Here is a 16,337-nt window from a genome sequence, read left to right as displayed (position 1 = left end):
AAACTTGCCGAGACGCCTGAACAAGACCGGCTTTTAGGTGGAACACGGGCTACAAACGAGTCAGACTCTGGGTCTTTGAGGGCGCGTCAGCTGCCTAGAAGGAAGTGGACCCATTGCGATAACGGAAGCTTATCACAACTTCCGTCATCGCTCCCCTAGCTATCGTTATCCCCAAGCTCTCTGTCCCATCTTCACTTTTCTTTCTTCTTTCATTATCCAATCGTTAACCCCTTACATTCTCTATTTTAATCCTCCCATCGTGAAAACTCAATATGTAGCCATGGGTGATTAACTAGCATTTTTTACAAAAAGACCCAATACACTCATCATCATGGCTTCTTCTTCTGCTACCTCTTTGCGACAAGGTTCATCCGGAGCCTCGTCTCGTCATTCGCATCCACAATCTACTTCGCTCTCGAGACACTCAAACTCAAACTCATCACGCTCGCATCAAGATGCCGACCCCAACGCGCCCTCCATCTCTATCGATACTCTCGTCACACATCTCCTCGTCGCTAAACGATCGCTCTCTTCCATGACATTGGTCCTGCGCGCAAACGAAATCGCAAATGCTGCGCGACAGTCCCACGAGGATGTCGCCATACTAGCTGCCCAGGCGGGCTTTCTAAAAGAATCTATACTTGATCAAACCACCATACTTGTTAGAGTAAGGAGGAGTCTGCAAGGGACTTATGATTGGGGGAAGAGAGACTTTAAAAAGCTTATCAGGTCGATGGACTTGGTTGATGGGGGGTTGGAACATACCATGGAGATGCTCCGTGAGACGAGCGTCGAAGGTGTTTTTCGCCCTGAAGGGGAAGACAGACGAAGTCTTCTTGACTTTATCGATGAAGGAGGTGTCCACGGTGTTAGAGAGGCTATGAAGAAAAGTATCCAGGAGCTACAGGTAAGACATATCCCAACAAAGCCATCGTCAATCACCCGCTGACTCAGAGTAGGTCATTCAACAGTCTTTCGACGGCGACTTACTCCGCTTCGACACCGACATTCGCAATCTCAAAAAGATCATCAATGATACCCCGACCTTGTCCCACGATGACACCCACATACCCACCATTGAACTCCTCGAAAGCCTGGTTGACCACTCAGCCAACATGGCACAACTCCTTGTTTCGTTAACGCACCACTTCGACATGTGTGTCACAGCGATCCGAACAACAGAAGGCGGTGTCGCTCTCGCGCGTCGTAGAGCCGCAGAAGCAACACAGTCCCAAGGCAACGACGGCGTGTCCATTTCTGGTGTTATCGCCGAGCAAGAATCCAACGTATCCGACCTCGAACCCAACACCGCTAAAGACCGCGCAGAAATGCTTAAGGTGGTCGTCCAGGACGCAGGCGAGGTAGAAGATGTAGTTCAAGAAATACAGGAACGCCTCACGGCAATGGAGCAGGATTACCTCGTGCTGCAGGAACAGCACGACATTTCGAAACAGGCATATACAAATATGCTCGAAGCATATGCCTTACTCGGCGAAATCGGCGATCGACTCGCAGACTACCTCGCCGCAGAAGGAGATTTTAAGTCTCGATGGGATATGGAAAAGGAGAGTGTATTCTCTAAATTACAGGAGATGCAACAACTCAAGGAATTTTATGAGAGGTATGCAAGTGCCTACGACAGTCTCATCCTCGAAGTCGAGCGTCGACGCGCGGTAGATGATCGCGTACGAAGTATATGGCGTAAAGCCCAAGAAAACGTCGATAAGCTTCTCGATGCTGATGGCGCATCGCGTGAAACGTTTAGACAGGATGTAGGAGAGTACCTTCCTACGGATCTATGGGCTGGAATGCAAGGATCTGCGAAGAAGTGGACTGTCGTTCCTGATGGTGAAGGGGAGGATACACCAGGTCCAGCGCTGAGGAAGAGTGTTGTTGAAGCTGCGAGAGAGAGACTATCACGGGTGGAAAGACGGTAGTAAAGGAGGTAGTGTTGGGATACAGAACAGATGTACGATTTACAGCGAGTATTGGGTATGGCGTTAGGATATTCGGATAGCGGTTCTTTTTGGAATACCACTCTTTACATTTAACTCAAGACTGTCTGGACCAGGATACCTTTACATATTGATCTAACTCTGTATACCTTTGACGAGGAGTGGTCGAGTGGAAATCCGCTCCTATAACCTACAATCTCTCAAAACAGCTCTAAACCTAAAAAAAAAACCTACTTTCACCCGTTCAACTGCTCCTTGTTTTTTGCAATTTCGGGGTTCAAAACCTGCTCTTTTTGTGGATGGGATGTAACCTTTGTGAACTTGCAACGTCTGGTGATGTTGTAAGTCACCTTACTAATGACGATCTCAGCACAAGTCAACGACGAGGCATAGGTTCAAGAAGGAAGTACGAGTAATGGGGATAAGTATTATGTATTATGATGGATCATTACATATTTTGAAGCGGTAGAAGCGCTTCTACACGAAGCACAAAACAGGGTTCCTCAATGAGAAAAGCACAATGTTCCTCCAATATTATACTATGGTATCATTTCAAGTCAACCAGCAGTAACTCAGTTCTTTTCCGATGCAAGACATTCCCAGTTTAGCGGTCCTGAATGACCTGCTGAACCTTGGGGTATACCCTGCACATCTCGTTGTACAACTCGGGGTGATCGCGCCACATGACCTGGGGGTCCCAACCAGAAGCGACAAAGATGGTCTCGACACCGCTGGAGATGGGTGTGGTGAAAACGTTTGCGATCTGGAAGCCGATGAGGAAGGAAAAGGCCAAGACGACACCGGTGTATTGGCCGTCGCTGTTGTAGGCGGGGTCGGTGAAGTAAAGGTAGAGGTAGGCGAGGAGGGTGCAGGCGTATGCGATGAAGAGGGCGCCGAAGGAAAGGACGGGTCCGATAAGGCAGTCCTATACACGTTAGTGGTTGTAAACAAAACCATTATATGTTTACTTACATTGATCAGAGCGTCAATTCCTCGGTCCTTGATCATCTTCCATGTATCCTTGGCAGCCGCAAAGTAGGCCTTTCCGTAGAGAGCAATGTGACAGAAGGCGTAGCGGTTGATGAACTCAACAGCCCACTCCAAAAGACCCAACAAACATCCGACACAACAGAACAGGGCGTATCCGAGCATGCTTCCATCTGCAGCCTCTTGGTTGCGAATGGCGTTGCAGGCTTGACGAAGAAACTGGATAATGGCAACCAACAAGCTACCCAGAGCAATGGAGCCGAAGCTGTATGTAAGGGCGCGCTTGGCAGAGGCGCGGGTGGCATCCTTGGGAAAGTTGTGGGGGTTAAAGTACCAAGAGCCATAAACACCGGCAATTGTTGCGTGGATCGTATTCTTGAGCCACTCAGAGAACCAGTACATGGCAAAGGTGATAAAGGCGATGAGGCCAATGACCTTACCCTTGCTGCAACCACCGTCGGCGCAAGAAGGGTTATCTTGGGAAGGCTGGTACTTGATGTAGATTCCGACAAGAGTGATGGAGTACCAAGCTGAGAAGGCCGTGGCGATGATGCCTCCGATCAGACTGACAAGATAAACATGGCCGTATTTCTTGCTGACGTCGATGGTGGTCTTGAGCATGAGGGCCGAGAAGGGAATTCGCGAGATCCACGTCCAGAAGCAGAACGCCATGAATAGACCAAAGATGAGGAACACGATTCCAGCAGACCAGTACCTACGCCAGAGATAAAAGATGGCTGTTCCGATAGCCCAGCATACATTGAGGATACCAGTGACCCAGATGAACTGCTTAGGAAAGAGTCGTGCCATCCAAACGTACGCGTACGATAAGACAAACGCAACAGCGAGAACAAACATGAAAAGAATAACGGTACTCGTGTTGAGAGAGAAGTCGTTGGGGTTGTTGTAGATACCATCACCAGCATTGCCCTTGTTCGCAGCGTAACCTTGAAGGGCGAGACCAGACACGACGACAAAGCCGGCAAACACGAGGATCAGGAGGATACCAGCCCAGAGATCGTTGTACTTTGGCTTCGCAATCTTGAACTGCTCGTCAAAAGAACCCTTTTCGTTTCCATTGTAGCCTTGGGCGGGCATGTAACCATTGCCATTGCCATTCTGGGGAGGACCTTGCTGGTACGGTTGCTGGTATGGTTGCTGCGGCGGTGCCTGATTATACGGATGAGTTGCAGCAGGAGGTTGAGGTTGGTATTGCTGCTGATAACCGCCGTTATACGGCTGTTGTTGACCCCCGTTATAATAAGCGTCAGATTCGCCCATGATGGCGACGACTCGATGGAGTTATCGATGGGAAATTGGGTGTTTTTTTCCGTGTCGCGATTGGGTTCTGAGGGATCAGCGCAGGGGTGTCGTGGAATACGTAAATGTAAAAGCCGAAGCTAATTAATTACTGCCGGTAGTTGAGCAAGTAATTAATGAAGACGCGAAAATGATTATGTCGATGAATGATGTTGATTAGATGGATTACAGAGAGAAGCATGAACAAGAAAGGTTTGCAGTTTGCAAACATGAGATTGAGTGCGACATCCAAGAAAAGGCAGGCGGGGCCTCCAAGATTGCGACTGCCTCTAAATCAAAGACATCACAGCAGCTTGGCTCGTCTTGATGAGGTCATTGAAGCGCCAGCTTGTCCAACCTAAAGCGACGAGTGTAACGGCATGCGGTATAGCCAAGGCTTTGACATCCAATGAGAGTTGAGCTCCCCTGTGGTTACAGGGCCTGAGCAGCTGAATAGCTCTGGACAAGAACTGCTAAGAGCCGCTAGAGGCTTCGCAACGTGCCGTCCTGCCGATGTGCCAGGCTTTTTGTTTAAAGGGTTTCAGGGAAGGGGATTTCTCTCTGTTTACATGATAAGCTTATTCTTGGCTTGATATGCCTGATATATAACCTTAAAATTTTACAAATGGAAGTCTTGAATTGAGAGAGGTAGGACGGTGTTGTATCATCGTTCTGTAATGTTTGTCCTCTGTGACTTGTAACGAATGCAGCTCACCTAATGTTGATCTCAAATAAAGATCGTCACACGGGTCAACACAGCACTAAACCGTTCTAGTACCTGACATTAGCTGCTTGAATTCAATTGGGTTAAATGTTTGCAGGTGCTGGCTAAAATGATTGACGGCCGTAGTGTCGTGGATGACTCTGCCTTTGCTCATCGGTAGTATTTGGCTTGGTGGTGGTTAAAATTGCAGTGAAAAAAAAATCACTCAGGCTAACATAGATTGGCTGCATAGAGAACTACATGTCAGCAACTTGAAAGAGTATCAGACTTCATGAGGGTTAAAATTGCAGTGCAAGCGGCCTTACATACATGGGGCGACCCGGAAATACGGGTCGATCATCGTCTTCTGTCTATGTTCTCAAGCCTAATGTTCAAGTTGTCAATTGAGATCATCAATCACATGCTTCACGACATGAAAGAGACAGCTCCCAAGTCATTCCAGTACCTGGCATTAGCTGTTTGAGTCCAATTGAGTTCACAGTTTGTAAGTGCTTTAAAGAGGCTGGAATGATTGACGGGCCATAGTGTTGTGGATGGCTTTGCCTTTTTATCATCAGTAGCATTTGCGCAGAACGTTTTCTACGGTCTCTTACAAGAGTGTCTCAGCGTCAACCTTGGTTAGGACGAGTTAAAATTGCAATGAAGAAAATAATCCTAAGACCTCACCAATGGAACGGCCTTGTGGATCATTTTATGATCGGCAGTGTCTGTAGAGAGCCATTTCTGCTTACAAGAGCGGCAAGCTTGATGTGAGTTAAAAATTGCAGTGAAGAAGGGGTGCATCCATACTCAGGTCAGTTTTTGGACTCACCAGTTGGACTGTAGTTACACAGCATTTTGGATGCGGAAATACGGATCGATCCTCATCCTCTGCTTATTCCCTCGAGGCACGGATTTTCCTCTTCTGATTGGCCATGGATGTTCGCATGTCCTCCCAAAGAACAGAACATGCCACGCAAAGAACTGCTGGGGCGCATATGCTTGAATGCTAGTGAGCTGACACATCTCGATGCTGATGTTCTTTGACCTCTAAGGTGACCTTCTTATTGCGTCGCTGCTTGACCACGAACCACAGTGGTGTGAGATTGAGGCTCTTATGCACTGCGCCGCAACGAACATGGTGATGCTCATTACTCTCGGCGATACATTCGCAGAAACAATCTCAACAAAGGTCCTTTTGGAACCACGAGAACCAACAAAACAGAACCAATATCCTTCATCAAAGGAAGCTGTCAAAGATAGAATAGCAGCCCCAACATTGAACCTATCGGACATGAGCCATGGACATCACTTCATGCAAACAAACCCCTTGCGGGAGGATCTCCCGAATCTAGCATTCCTATCACGATCCTAGCTCAAATGGGTATAACCCCATACGATATCTGCAACGGCTCAAAGCCATTACACAACTCCATCGTCAAACAGTTTGTCAGTGAGACGGTTGGTCGTAGCTTTGGTGGAGAACGAGGTAAGAATTAAGATTGTCGAACCATGGGGACAAGCTCTTTTGAGCTTGGCTTGGATGGGGACTAATATTGCATGATAGGGGTTGACAGTTGAACGCGTGCCATCTGTTACTGTGAGACTGAGGGATTGATGGTTGGAGGAGGCTGTGACTGGGGATGACAGGCGGGTATCCGATTAAATGACTAGCCATAAGTGAAGTCTACCTATCACAATATGCATCATGAATAATACCCGTACCAAAACATCGGGACACGATCAACTCATGAGTCAATTCGCGACTGTCTCACCCCGTAATCGCTAAAGGTCGTTCCCCATCCCAGCGTTGGGGAAAGGGAACTCGCGGAGAAGAAAGAGTTTGTACATAATGAAAACACAAAAGACCCAATCTCGACTCTTAGACAAACCAGGTTCTCCTCAAAACGGTTTGACACCATGGATGCTTATTTCCATAATCTGTACGTAACTAGAACTCAACACCAACAACCAGGCTGCCAGGTTATTGGGGACCTTTGTCATACCCAGTCTTTCAGGTCCATTTTATTCCCAGGTTTTGAAATGATTACATATCGATCAGTGCACTCCGATAATGGACGATATGACTGCACTCAAAGAGTCACAGTTTAGATATTCGGAGATGGGAGGTTGTCGTCGGTATTGTGCGCAAAAAGAGCCGCGTTACTTGGCAAAAAATCTCTCTCCCCTACTAGCCTTGTCAAAAACCCTTGCTGGTAATATCGACAGTTCCAAACCATATCAGGCCATCCGTCAGCAAAAAGCTATCCTATTTCAGAAAGCTGCATGGAACAAATCGAAGCTTGATGTCGCAGAACATCGCGTGGCTTCTTGACGTGCAGAATCAAGCCACTACTGTTAAAATTTGTCGAGACAGCTGCGCTTTTGATTGGATGTTCTTAATTGTCGCAGCGGACAAAGCCGTGGCAAGGTTTTTTTTTCTCTTTAGTGGCGTCCAGTAGGTAGAGATGGGCCCCTGACGTTTCTTGGTGGAAGTGAATTTTTCGTTCTTTTGGACAGGGATTTGTTTTAGTGGCGGGAACTTGAACCGGTAACGAACCGGAAACTACAGAACGACATAAGAAATCTCGCGATATTTCGCTGCAACATTGACCGAAGAGTGTCGCATCTCGGAGCTTTCCACCTGGTGATTACATGTCTGTTGAATTGAGAGAAGTAGTGTGATATGTATAATTGTAAGAGGAAGTTGGGGGTTAGAAGCAACAGACGATCAATAACAACATCCTTGGAAGAAAGTGATCATCACTGAAGAAAAAAAAACTGCCTTTCGCTCATTCCCGAGAGGCAAAAAAAATATCTCCATTGAGAGATCAGTTGTAGAGAACCACACACACTGACCAACAGACTACTGAATGTAAGCCTGGCCTGTTCCGATATCGAAATTTTTCTAATGGGCCCATTCAATCTATTCCCGATCCCTTGTATGCCACTTTGTCCGTATCCATATGCCATCTCCGGTTGACATTTCAATTTTTTTACATAACAAGCCCACTTGGCCTCGGTGTTTCTCTCTCTTTCGCTTGCTTGCTCAATCACTCGCATCATTCCTCTCAATCCCATCTCGCGTCCTCTCTCTCTCTCTCCTCTTTTCTCCCAAGCGAGCAGATAATCTTTTTTTTTTTTTTTTTGCGTTTCGCATTATCATCATCACCATCTCAGCCTCAATTCGTCATACACAAGATAAATTATTTCCGTAATAGGAAATAATCACTAGCGTCAAAATGTTTGACTCTTCTTCGGCGGACGAAAAGTCCCCTCGTGTGAGCAACGACAAGAAGCCCAAGACCGAAAAGGAAGATGTCGAGACTGGTGAAGCTGGTCTTGACCGAGCCATGAGCTCTCGTCACTTGCAGTTCATCGCTATTGGCGGTACTATCGGAACTGGTCTCTTCCTCGGTGTAGGTCCAGCTCTCGTCAAGGCCGGTCCCGTCTCTCTGCTCGTCGCCTTTGCTTTCATGGGCTCAGTTGTTTACTCTGTCATGGTCAGCTTGGGAGAGATGGCCGCCTACATTCCCATCACTGGTTCATTCACATCCTACGCTGCTCGTTTCGTCGATCCTACTCTAGGTTTCGCCATGGGATGGCTGTACTGGTTCAGTTGGTCGATTACCTTTGCTCTCGAGCTTGTCGCTGCAGGTATCATTATTCAGTACTGGGATTCTGAGCTCAGCATTGCCATCTGGATCAGCGTCTTCTGGGCTTTGTTTACTGCTCTCAACTTTGTCCCCGTGCGTATTTTTGGCGAGATTGAGATGTGGTTCTCCATGATCAAGGTCGTCACCATCATTGGCTTCATCATCTTCTCCATCTGCGTCAACGCTGGTGTTGGTGACGAGGGCTACATTGGCTTCAAGTACTGGAACGATCCCGGCGTCGCAAACACCTACATGGGCATTGAGGGCGCCACTGGCAAGTTTGTCGGCTTCTGGGCTGTTCTCGTCACTGCCGGTTTCTCCTTCCAGGGAACCGAGCTTGTCGGTGTCGGAGCCGGTGAGACTGCCAACCCCCGCAAGGCCATCCCCCAGGCCATCCGCTGGACCTTCTGGGGTATCTTCAGCCTTTTCATGGCTACCGTCTTCTTCGTCGGTATCAACGTGCCCTCCAATGATCCCGCCCTCGACAGCGGTGCTCAGGATGCTTCTGCTTCTCCTCTTGTCGTTGTGGCTACCCGCGCTGGTGTCAAGGTCCTCCCTGACATCATCAACGCCGTTCTCCTCTCCGCCATCCTCACAGCTGCCAACTCCAACGTCTACTCCAGCAGTCGTATCATGGTTGCTCTCGCTGAGGATGGTCTTGCCCCTGCTTTCATGAAGCGAACCAACAAGTACGGCACCCCCTACTTCGCCGTTGCCTCATGCTCCGTCATGGGTCTCATTGCCTACATCAACCTCTCCTCCAGCGGAGAAAAGGTCTTCAACTGGCTTCTCAATGTCAGTTCCACCTCATGCTTCATCACCTGGGTCCTGATCAATGTGTGCCATATCCGCTTCCAGAAGATCATGGCTGCACAGGGTATCCCTCGTGATGAGCTTCCCTACCTTGCACCTCTCCAGCCTTACCTGTCGTACTACGGTGCTTTCTTCGTGGCTCTCATCACTATTACTTGTGGTTTCACCGTCTTTATCGAGTGGGATACTGCCGACTTCTTCTCCAACTACATCAGCTTGATGCTCTTCGCCGTTCTCTACGTCGGCCACAAGCTCATCTGCCGCACCAAGATTGTGCCATTGATGGAAGTCGATCTGAGCAAGGGACGAGAGGAGATGTAAGCGAAGAAGTCGAATTGGGAGTTTCGGTTGTTTTGGATGTGTAGCAAAAAGTTTCTTGTATCTTTTTTTGGCGTATAGCAGTGTAATAGTTGTATAATGAGACGTATGATGATACCCTGAAAACTTGTTTCTCTCTCGTATGTGAAGTCGAAGTAAATATTCGGTTCGGTCGTCGTTGGGATCGTCCTCAAGGTAAGGAATAAATATTCCGACAGAAACATAAAAGAGTAAACGGAGTCAGGGGAAGGGGAGGTGGATGGTTAATATAACAGACATCATGTCACCCCAACGTACGATGAATTAATTTTACGTCAAAGCATGGGCGGGTGTCACGATTTAGGGAAGTCATCCCGCATAAAACATCAAATTATTTGGTAATTTTTTGGTAGCAGCATGTCAAGACATGGCAAAGGGCGTTGTGTTTTGACATGATGGGGCCCAGCCTGAAATGACAAGACATGACAAAGGGCGTCGTATAGGTGGGTCGTTTTTCTTATCTTATCTTTTGACAATGTTCAGAATGGGATGGCCAGGCTGGGGGAGGGTTAAAATTGCAGTGAAAACCAATGCGGCTCTGCCTCGAAAAAATGCTGTGTGTTTGCGCATTTACTTGCTGTGCTTCAGACCTGGGAGGGCGTTAAAATTGCAGTGAACTGATTTCCCACGATGCTTTCCCACGATGCTTTCCCACGATGCTTTCCCACGATGCTTTGAAAGCCAGAATTTGGTGTTTACACGCGATTTCCAATGTCTAATATTGACTTTTTCCCTCGCGCTGAAGCTTTAAGGTACAAAAAGTTGGACTCAAGGAGCAAATTTGAAAGCCAGAATGCGTCCTCTGTCGCAGCTTCTTGAACTCAATAACATCTCGAAGGAATGCAGATAACGACAACTTGCATCACTTCAGTCGGTGTTTAAATAAGCTTCAGAGGGGGGTAGGAGCGGATTCATTGCCGTGGTTATTATTGGTCTTTTCCATGAGTTGCTTGAAAGTGCTGTATGTTTGGGCATTAAAATTGCAGTGAAAATCAGAGCCGCATCGCACGTAGAGAGAGGCAATTGATACCGGAATAAAATTGCAGTAAAATCAGAGCCTCAACGCTCAGTATAACCTCATATTTCATTGAAAGCCAAAATGTTTCCTCCGTCGCAGCTTCTTAAACTCAATAACCTCTCGAAGGAACGTAGATAACGGCAACTTGCATCAATCTCACCAGTCGGTGTTGAGACAAACCTCAGAGAGGGGGCTGAATTAATGCAGATGCCCAAGTATCTGTGGCGACGTGATACTTGTGTCTGTCAAGCCCAATTGACGGCGGGTTGCTGAGATGGTGTTACTGCTCACTTTAGGGTATCTGTTGTTAGGCGTATGTTAGATGGCAGCTAGCGCTGAATATACCTGTTAGACAAGGAACTCAGTTGATAGAAATTAGGGGCGTTAGAGTGGTCTTGTCTTGATTGACAGTGGGTCATGGGGCTTTTACCATGCAGAGAACATTAGGTGCCACACAATTGGGTAATGGAATTAGGCAAGGTAATTAATTGATTCAAAGACCTAGATATCTGTAGCGACGTGGTAATTGTGTTTGTCAAGGCTCAATTGATGGCGGGTCATTGTTGTGCGTGCAGAAACAACCTGACATTTGGACAGAAGGCATGGTGAACCGCTTTGAGGTGATACAAGACAATGCTGTGATATTTATGATGATGAACCGTGCACAGTGAGGGATCAAGACGACTTATGCTTTACCTATGAAATGAAGCTGAGTAAAATTAGCTGGTCGTACAAAGAATTGATGGTCTTGTTCACCTTGGGGCTTATGTCATTGAGGAATAGCAGTTGATAACCAATATCGGACAAGTCTGTCAGACAAGGGACTTAGTTAATCCTGAGAGACATTAGTGATGCTCTTGTATGTTAATTTCAATTAATGGAAGCGCAATTAATGGATGTTTAATTAATGGAAGCTCAACTGACGGTCACTCAATTGCGACAGCTCTTGAAGATGGTTCACACAGATAGAGCGCTGGACCAAAGCCAACCATCAATTATTCACATTCAAAGACATACCTAAGTTAAACATTCTTCTGTATTATAAACCGCTTACTCTTCAATATCATCTCAAAGTAACCGAACCAAGAACCCAACTGCCATGAGAAGCATTCTACTCAAGTGTCCTGTCTTCACTTCCACCCAACACTCAATCATCACCTAACAACCCACAACCCTCCATTCCCATAAACCTGATCCCTCATCTCTGCACCCTCACTCCTCACTCCAACCCAATGCGACGGCACTCTATCCAACCCACCCTGCACAACACCCGCCGCATCACCCAATCTCTTTTTAAACCCTCTATCACTCTTCGCCGCCCTCGTCGCAGACAGATTCACCTCTGGACCCCAAGCTTCCCTACCCAGACTAGCAGTAGTAGTCATTACATCGCGAGAGTGTTCTTCCACAATATCTTCACCAGATGTTGCGGCGTGTAGGTAACCCATAAGCATGACCTTCATCCTCATCTCAAAGAACAACGTATCTTCAAAGTCATGTAGGATGTGAACGCATACTTTGTTTCGCTGGACGACTCCCGGTGGAGCATTTCGTAAAGGTGCGATTGTAACGATGGCTTCGTGCCAGTCATCGTCAAAGTCTTCGGTTGGGGTGTTGTTGGGTGGTATGATGCGTGCCCATGCTGCGAAGACACCGCCCATACGCATCTTGACATCATCTCCGACTTCACTCAGATTCGCTGTCGGAATACCGTACTCCCTCGTAGATATCCCCGTTCCTCGTACAACCTTCCCAGCGAATTTATACGGAAACGGTGCTTCAGGACCCTCGTCATTGCCAATGATTTGCAACGGGCCGTCGAGACCACTTCCTGCGACCAAGGGATCATACCGTCCTGCTTTCCCATTCTTCCACGTCTCACTCACAGCATTGCCCAAGCCTGTCTTGTGATACGCTGTATGGGCGACCTTTTTAATCGCTGCATTGGATGGTGTTAATCGCTTGGCGCCCTGTTCAACAACTGCGCCTGCAACACCGGTGTACTTCTTAGCAACCTGTGATCCAATCGTAGTAGCGACTTTGATGCCCATCTCCAAAGGCATGGTACTAAGACTTGATCCCCGAACGGTGCTCACATCTGTAGATGTGCTGGCTATTCGAAACACGGGACTTCCGCAGAGGATCTTCTTGTTATCTTCACCAGCGCAGACGACGAGACGAAAGTATCCATCTGTCGCTGCAGCAGGGATACGCACGATGTGTGTCTCTCTGGGGATGTGGTTCTTCAATTTCCCCGAAGCTTTCTTGACGAAACGTTTCAAGTCGCGCTGAATACCACGTTCATCAGCTTCGGGGAGGTGTTCGACGCTGGCTCTTGTAGCGGGTGTGACGTTGAGCCAAGTCCCCGTCGTACCCATCAGAGCTTTTAGGGACATGCCCACGTTTCCTGAGTAGCCCTTTTGCTGCATCCATATCGTCCTTGTAGGTGGAAGAGGCTCATCTGAGAGGATGGTGATGGGTACGGATGTAGCGGGACCACGATACCAGATTAAAGCGTGAGAGTGACGAATGATGCTGAAATGCTTGTTCGACTCGGCAGGATGACTGATGAGACCGCCTGCAAAATACTGGGCTTCACCTAATGCGGCTTTCCATTTTGATGAGTCTTTGGGTTGTTCTTCTTGTGTTGAAAGAGCGGCTGAGAGGGCTGAAGAACTCTTTACGCGACGAATCTCATGCGCTGGGGTGAAGTCGTTTGACAGGCCGGGACTTAGCGATGCTGGAGTGGGAATGTCATCGACGACAAAGTCAACCTGGTGAGTCCCTCTTGGATCCAAAAAGCCTGATTGCTGAGGAGCGTGAGCACCGGTGAGGTTTGTCGCAGAGCGAACAGGTCGTAGTGGTCTTTGAGGAAGGGGAGGGGGAATTAGAGAGGGGTTGTATGAAGGTGAAGAAGGGTTGTAGGGGTTTGGAGTTGGACTGTATGGAGCTGGAGGAGGATTGAATGAGCTCTGAGAAGGACTGTATGCGCTTGGAGAAGGACTGTATGCGCCTGGCGAAGGTTGAGAAGGATTATACGACTCAAAATGAGTCTTTAAAGATGGTGAAGGACACGGTGAAGCATTCGTAGACGTTGGTGGTTGTGCATATGCGGAGCCGAATTGCGGCGAAGGATAAGCACTGTACACGGGCGGCGGAGTCGGCGGCGGCGCAACGGGCTTCCGTAGGAATTGCGGAGGGGCCGGATATTTCTCCATTTCGGAAGCTGAAGCTGGAAAGTAAGGATTCATCGTGTATTACCTGGAAACTCAAAAGTTGATGGAAAGAGGATATTCACGGAGAACTGAGTTAAGGTTGAGGTATGCACATCAGATTAGTGAGAAATTGCACCGTGTTGGTCAATCAGGGGTTAATATTGACACAGTATCCAGACAAAGAATGTTTCCATCGAGACTTTTAATTGTTTGATACGGGGAAGCCAAGCGAGATGGGAAGTGGGTATTTATAGAAGTCTTGTCATTCATGGTTTATTTATGCTTAAGTTTTTAAATAGATTGCTGTCACTGGGTTGTCACAGGTTCAGTCACGCTTTGTTGGGGCAGAGTCAATTAAGCTGCAGACACCAAAGCTTCCATCTCGTCCAATTCCCTAGGAACATCCGTCAAGTTCTCATGTCCAGTCTCTGTGACGAGAATGTTGTCCTCAATGCTATTGACAGCGATTAGCAAGATTGGTATCGATAGCGTGACGGTGGCCACCACAACTTACCGGACTCCACCAACATCCCAGTACTTGTCCAGGACGTCCTTGTTGATGAACTTGCTGTGCGCGGGGTCTTCGAGATAAGGATCGATGATGAACTTGCAAAAGTAGATCTAACATTGTTAGTGACTGACGATTATACACGGCGACCTTCACCCAGAAACTTACACCAGGCTCGACTGTGACAACACTGCCAGCTGGGAGCTTGCCTCGCACGCGCAAGTATCGGAACAGCTTGTCCTTGTCGGCAAAGTTGGGGTTACCACCAGTGTCGTGGGTGTCCATGCCGAGATAATGACCCAGACCATGAGGGAGGAAAGCAGCGCTCGTGCGAGCCTTGAGGATCTCGTCCTTGTCACCCTGGAGAATACCAGCCTCGAGAAGACCGTCAATGGCAATCTGGTGAGCGAGAACGTGAACGTCATCCCATAGAACACCCTCCTTGAGGATGTCTATGCATGCCTTTTGCATCTTGAGGACAGTCTCGTAAATATGACGGGATTCCTTGGTGAACTTGCCCGACAGAGGAAACGTTCGTGTCTAACAGGTCAGCTCAATTCGGACACCACAATAAGGTACACTCACAATGTCGGCAGCGTAGTTGTTGTATTCGCAACCAGCGTCCATCAATAGGTTGAGCTTGCCCTCTGTAGGAGCGTCGTTTCCGACGTAATGCAGAGTAGCAGCAGCCCTTCCAGCGGCCGCAATAGGATCATACGACATCTTCTTGCAACCGTGAGCCATACATCGCTCGTAGAAAGCAGCCTCCAGCTCCTGCTCGTTCTTAGCAGCCTTTGCCTTGGCAAAGACAGCTCGGTGTCCAATACCAGAGATATAGTTGGCCTTTCGCAGCATAGCGACCTCGTATTCGTCCTTGACCACGCGCGACACCTCGATGGCGTTCTTGAGGACGTCAAAGTTCTTGTTGCCAAACTCGATAAAGGACACATGGTCAGAGACTTGCTTCGCGATAGCAAAAGCGGAGGCCTTTGGGTTTGCGGCGCCGAGGTGGGCGAGGGTAGCGTTGAGTTCGGTGGTCAGCTTGACCTCGTCGACATCGTACTGCGAGAGGGCTTCGTCGATGCTAAGGGGGAGACCGGACCAGATAACGTCGTCAGGGTTGATGGGAGGAATGAAAAGGGTCGATTTGGAGGATTGGATGTCGTAGATAAAGTGGCTATCGGGGAGGTTACAGCCGGTGAGGTAGTAAAAGTATCGTCGTTGACTGTTTTGGCGGATGATGGTCAGAACATGTCTTTGTAGAGATAAGGAGCTGTGATGACGCACCGGAAGGGTTCGGGCTCGTCGCTATCTTCCATCATGCGAGTCAACTGACTCTCGAGGTAAATAATACCGTTGGCATCGGGGACGTCTTTGCGAATGAGGTCGACGACGCGCTTCGCATGGGCTTTGCCTGGGTATTTGCCCTTGAGGACGGCATCGTAGTTTTCGGCGACCATGTTAAAGGAGGAAGCTCTAACGGTTTCGAGGCGGGGTATTTTCGACGAGGTATGTTGCGCGCGGATCTCGAGTCTATGTCGTGTAACTCTCAAAGTCGGGGAAGAGAGAAAAGTTGCTGATGGAGAATAAAAACGAGGATACGACCGAGATAAAGACAACCCCGCTATCGACCTCGGAGTTTTTGTTATGACGGAAGCCATTCACGAAACAGGAAGCTCCTTACGTTTTAGTGGTCGCAGCTCACTAATTGCCTTCCCGTTACAGGGTCTTGGTAGTGGGGGTCGGTTGGTGGCGGCTTGTGCAGGGACAACCTCCACTTGCGATGAACGACAGATGGGAATAAAATCGGATGATAAAAGATTTCA

At 48.2% G+C, this 16,337-nt stretch overlaps 6 protein-coding genes across 6 annotated transcripts; 3 read left to right on the top strand and 3 right to left on the bottom strand.

The window, feature by feature from the left end:
- Positions 1-94: 94 nt before the first annotated feature.
- EDB82DRAFT_203820 (autophagy-related protein 17) lies at positions 95-2,331 on the top strand. Its single transcript, XM_065607210.1, has 2 exons — positions 95-907; positions 960-2,331. The coding sequence occupies exons 1-2, from the start codon at positions 332-334 to the stop codon at positions 1,935-1,937; spliced, it is 1,554 nt and encodes a 517-aa protein (XP_065463748.1). The 5' UTR covers positions 95-331; the 3' UTR covers positions 1,938-2,331.
- Positions 2,332-2,559: 228 nt separating this feature from the next.
- On the bottom strand, positions 2,560-4,223 carry EDB82DRAFT_476657 (plasma-membrane choline transporter-domain-containing protein; the record flags this gene model as incomplete). The annotated part of the gene is made up of 2 exons (XM_025726307.1): positions 2,560-2,880; positions 2,928-4,223. The coding sequence occupies 2 exons, from the start codon at positions 4,221-4,223 to the stop codon at positions 2,560-2,562; spliced, it is 1,617 nt and encodes a 538-aa protein (XP_025580887.1).
- A 1,586-nt stretch (positions 4,224-5,809) lies between these two features.
- EDB82DRAFT_502867 (uncharacterized protein) lies at positions 5,810-6,653 on the top strand. Its single transcript, XM_065608694.1, has 2 exons — positions 5,810-6,433; positions 6,512-6,653. Exon 1 carries the CDS (start codon positions 6,062-6,064, stop codon positions 6,317-6,319), a length of 258 nt encoding a protein of 85 aa, XP_065463747.1. The 5' UTR covers positions 5,810-6,061; the 3' UTR covers positions 6,320-6,433; positions 6,512-6,653.
- A 1,355-nt stretch (positions 6,654-8,008) lies between these two features.
- EDB82DRAFT_502861 (amino acid permease/ SLC12A domain-containing protein) lies at positions 8,009-10,106 on the top strand. The gene has a single exon (XM_025726306.2). It carries the CDS (start codon positions 8,187-8,189, stop codon positions 9,732-9,734), a length of 1,548 nt encoding a protein of 515 aa, XP_025580886.1. The 5' UTR covers positions 8,009-8,186; the 3' UTR covers positions 9,735-10,106.
- A 1,669-nt stretch (positions 10,107-11,775) lies between these two features.
- Positions 11,776-14,245, bottom strand: EDB82DRAFT_502853 (uncharacterized protein). The gene has a single exon (XM_025726305.2). It carries the CDS (start codon positions 14,037-14,039, stop codon positions 11,943-11,945), a length of 2,097 nt encoding a protein of 698 aa, XP_025580885.2. The 5' UTR covers positions 14,040-14,245; the 3' UTR covers positions 11,776-11,942.
- Positions 14,246-16,336, bottom strand: EDB82DRAFT_502851 (peptidase M24, structural domain-containing protein). Its single transcript, XM_025726304.2, has 5 exons — positions 15,799-16,336; positions 15,097-15,736; positions 14,680-15,051; positions 14,518-14,624; positions 14,246-14,457 (listed from the first exon to the last, which is right to left on the bottom strand). Exons 1-5 carry the CDS (start codon positions 16,170-16,172, stop codon positions 14,358-14,360), a joined length of 1,593 nt encoding a protein of 530 aa, XP_025580884.1. The 5' UTR covers positions 16,173-16,336; the 3' UTR covers positions 14,246-14,357.
- Position 16,337: the final 1 nt, after the last annotated feature.

Source organism: Fusarium venenatum (assembly GCF_020744135.1).
Source record: "Fusarium venenatum strain MPI-CAGE-CH-0201 chromosome Unknown EDB82scaffold_3, whole genome shotgun sequence".
NCBI lineage: Eukaryota > Fungi > Ascomycota > Sordariomycetes > Hypocreales > Nectriaceae > Fusarium > Fusarium venenatum.
Note: the sequence above shows the minus strand (reverse complement) of the source record. Positions and strands in the feature narration are given on the sequence as shown.

What these genes read in the sequence shown, in the direction of transcription:
- EDB82DRAFT_502861 (XM_025726306.2), top strand. Translation starts at nt 8,187, where the DNA reads ATGTTTGACTCTTCTTCGGCGGACGAAAAGTCCCCTCGTGTGAGCAAC.
- EDB82DRAFT_502867 (XM_065608694.1), top strand. Translation starts at nt 6,062, where the DNA reads ATGCACTGCGCCGCAACGAACATGGTGATGCTCATTACTCTCGGCGAT.
- EDB82DRAFT_203820 (XM_065607210.1), top strand. Translation starts at nt 332, where the DNA reads ATGGCTTCTTCTTCTGCTACCTCTTTGCGACAAGGTTCATCCGGAGCC. An exon ending in AAAGTATCCAGGAGCTACAG is followed by an intron (nt 908 to 959) that starts GTAAGACATATC and finishes GACTCAGAGTAG; the next exon opens with GTCATTCAACAGTCTTTCGA.
- EDB82DRAFT_502851 (XM_025726304.2), bottom strand. Translation starts at nt 16,172, where the DNA reads ATGGCTTCCGTCATAACAAAAACTCCGAGGTCGATAGCGGGGTTGTCT. An exon ending in GACGAGCCCGAACCCTTCCG is followed by an intron (nt 15,737 to 15,798) that starts GTGCGTCATCAC and finishes CCGCCAAAACAG; the next exon opens with TCAACGACGATACTTTTACT. An exon ending in ACAACTACGCTGCCGACATT is followed by an intron (nt 15,052 to 15,096) that starts GTGAGTGTACCT and finishes CTGACCTGTTAG; the next exon opens with ACACGAACGTTTCCTCTGTC.
- EDB82DRAFT_502853 (XM_025726305.2), bottom strand. Translation starts at nt 14,039, where the DNA reads ATGAATCCTTACTTTCCAGCTTCAGCTTCCGAAATGGAGAAATATCCG.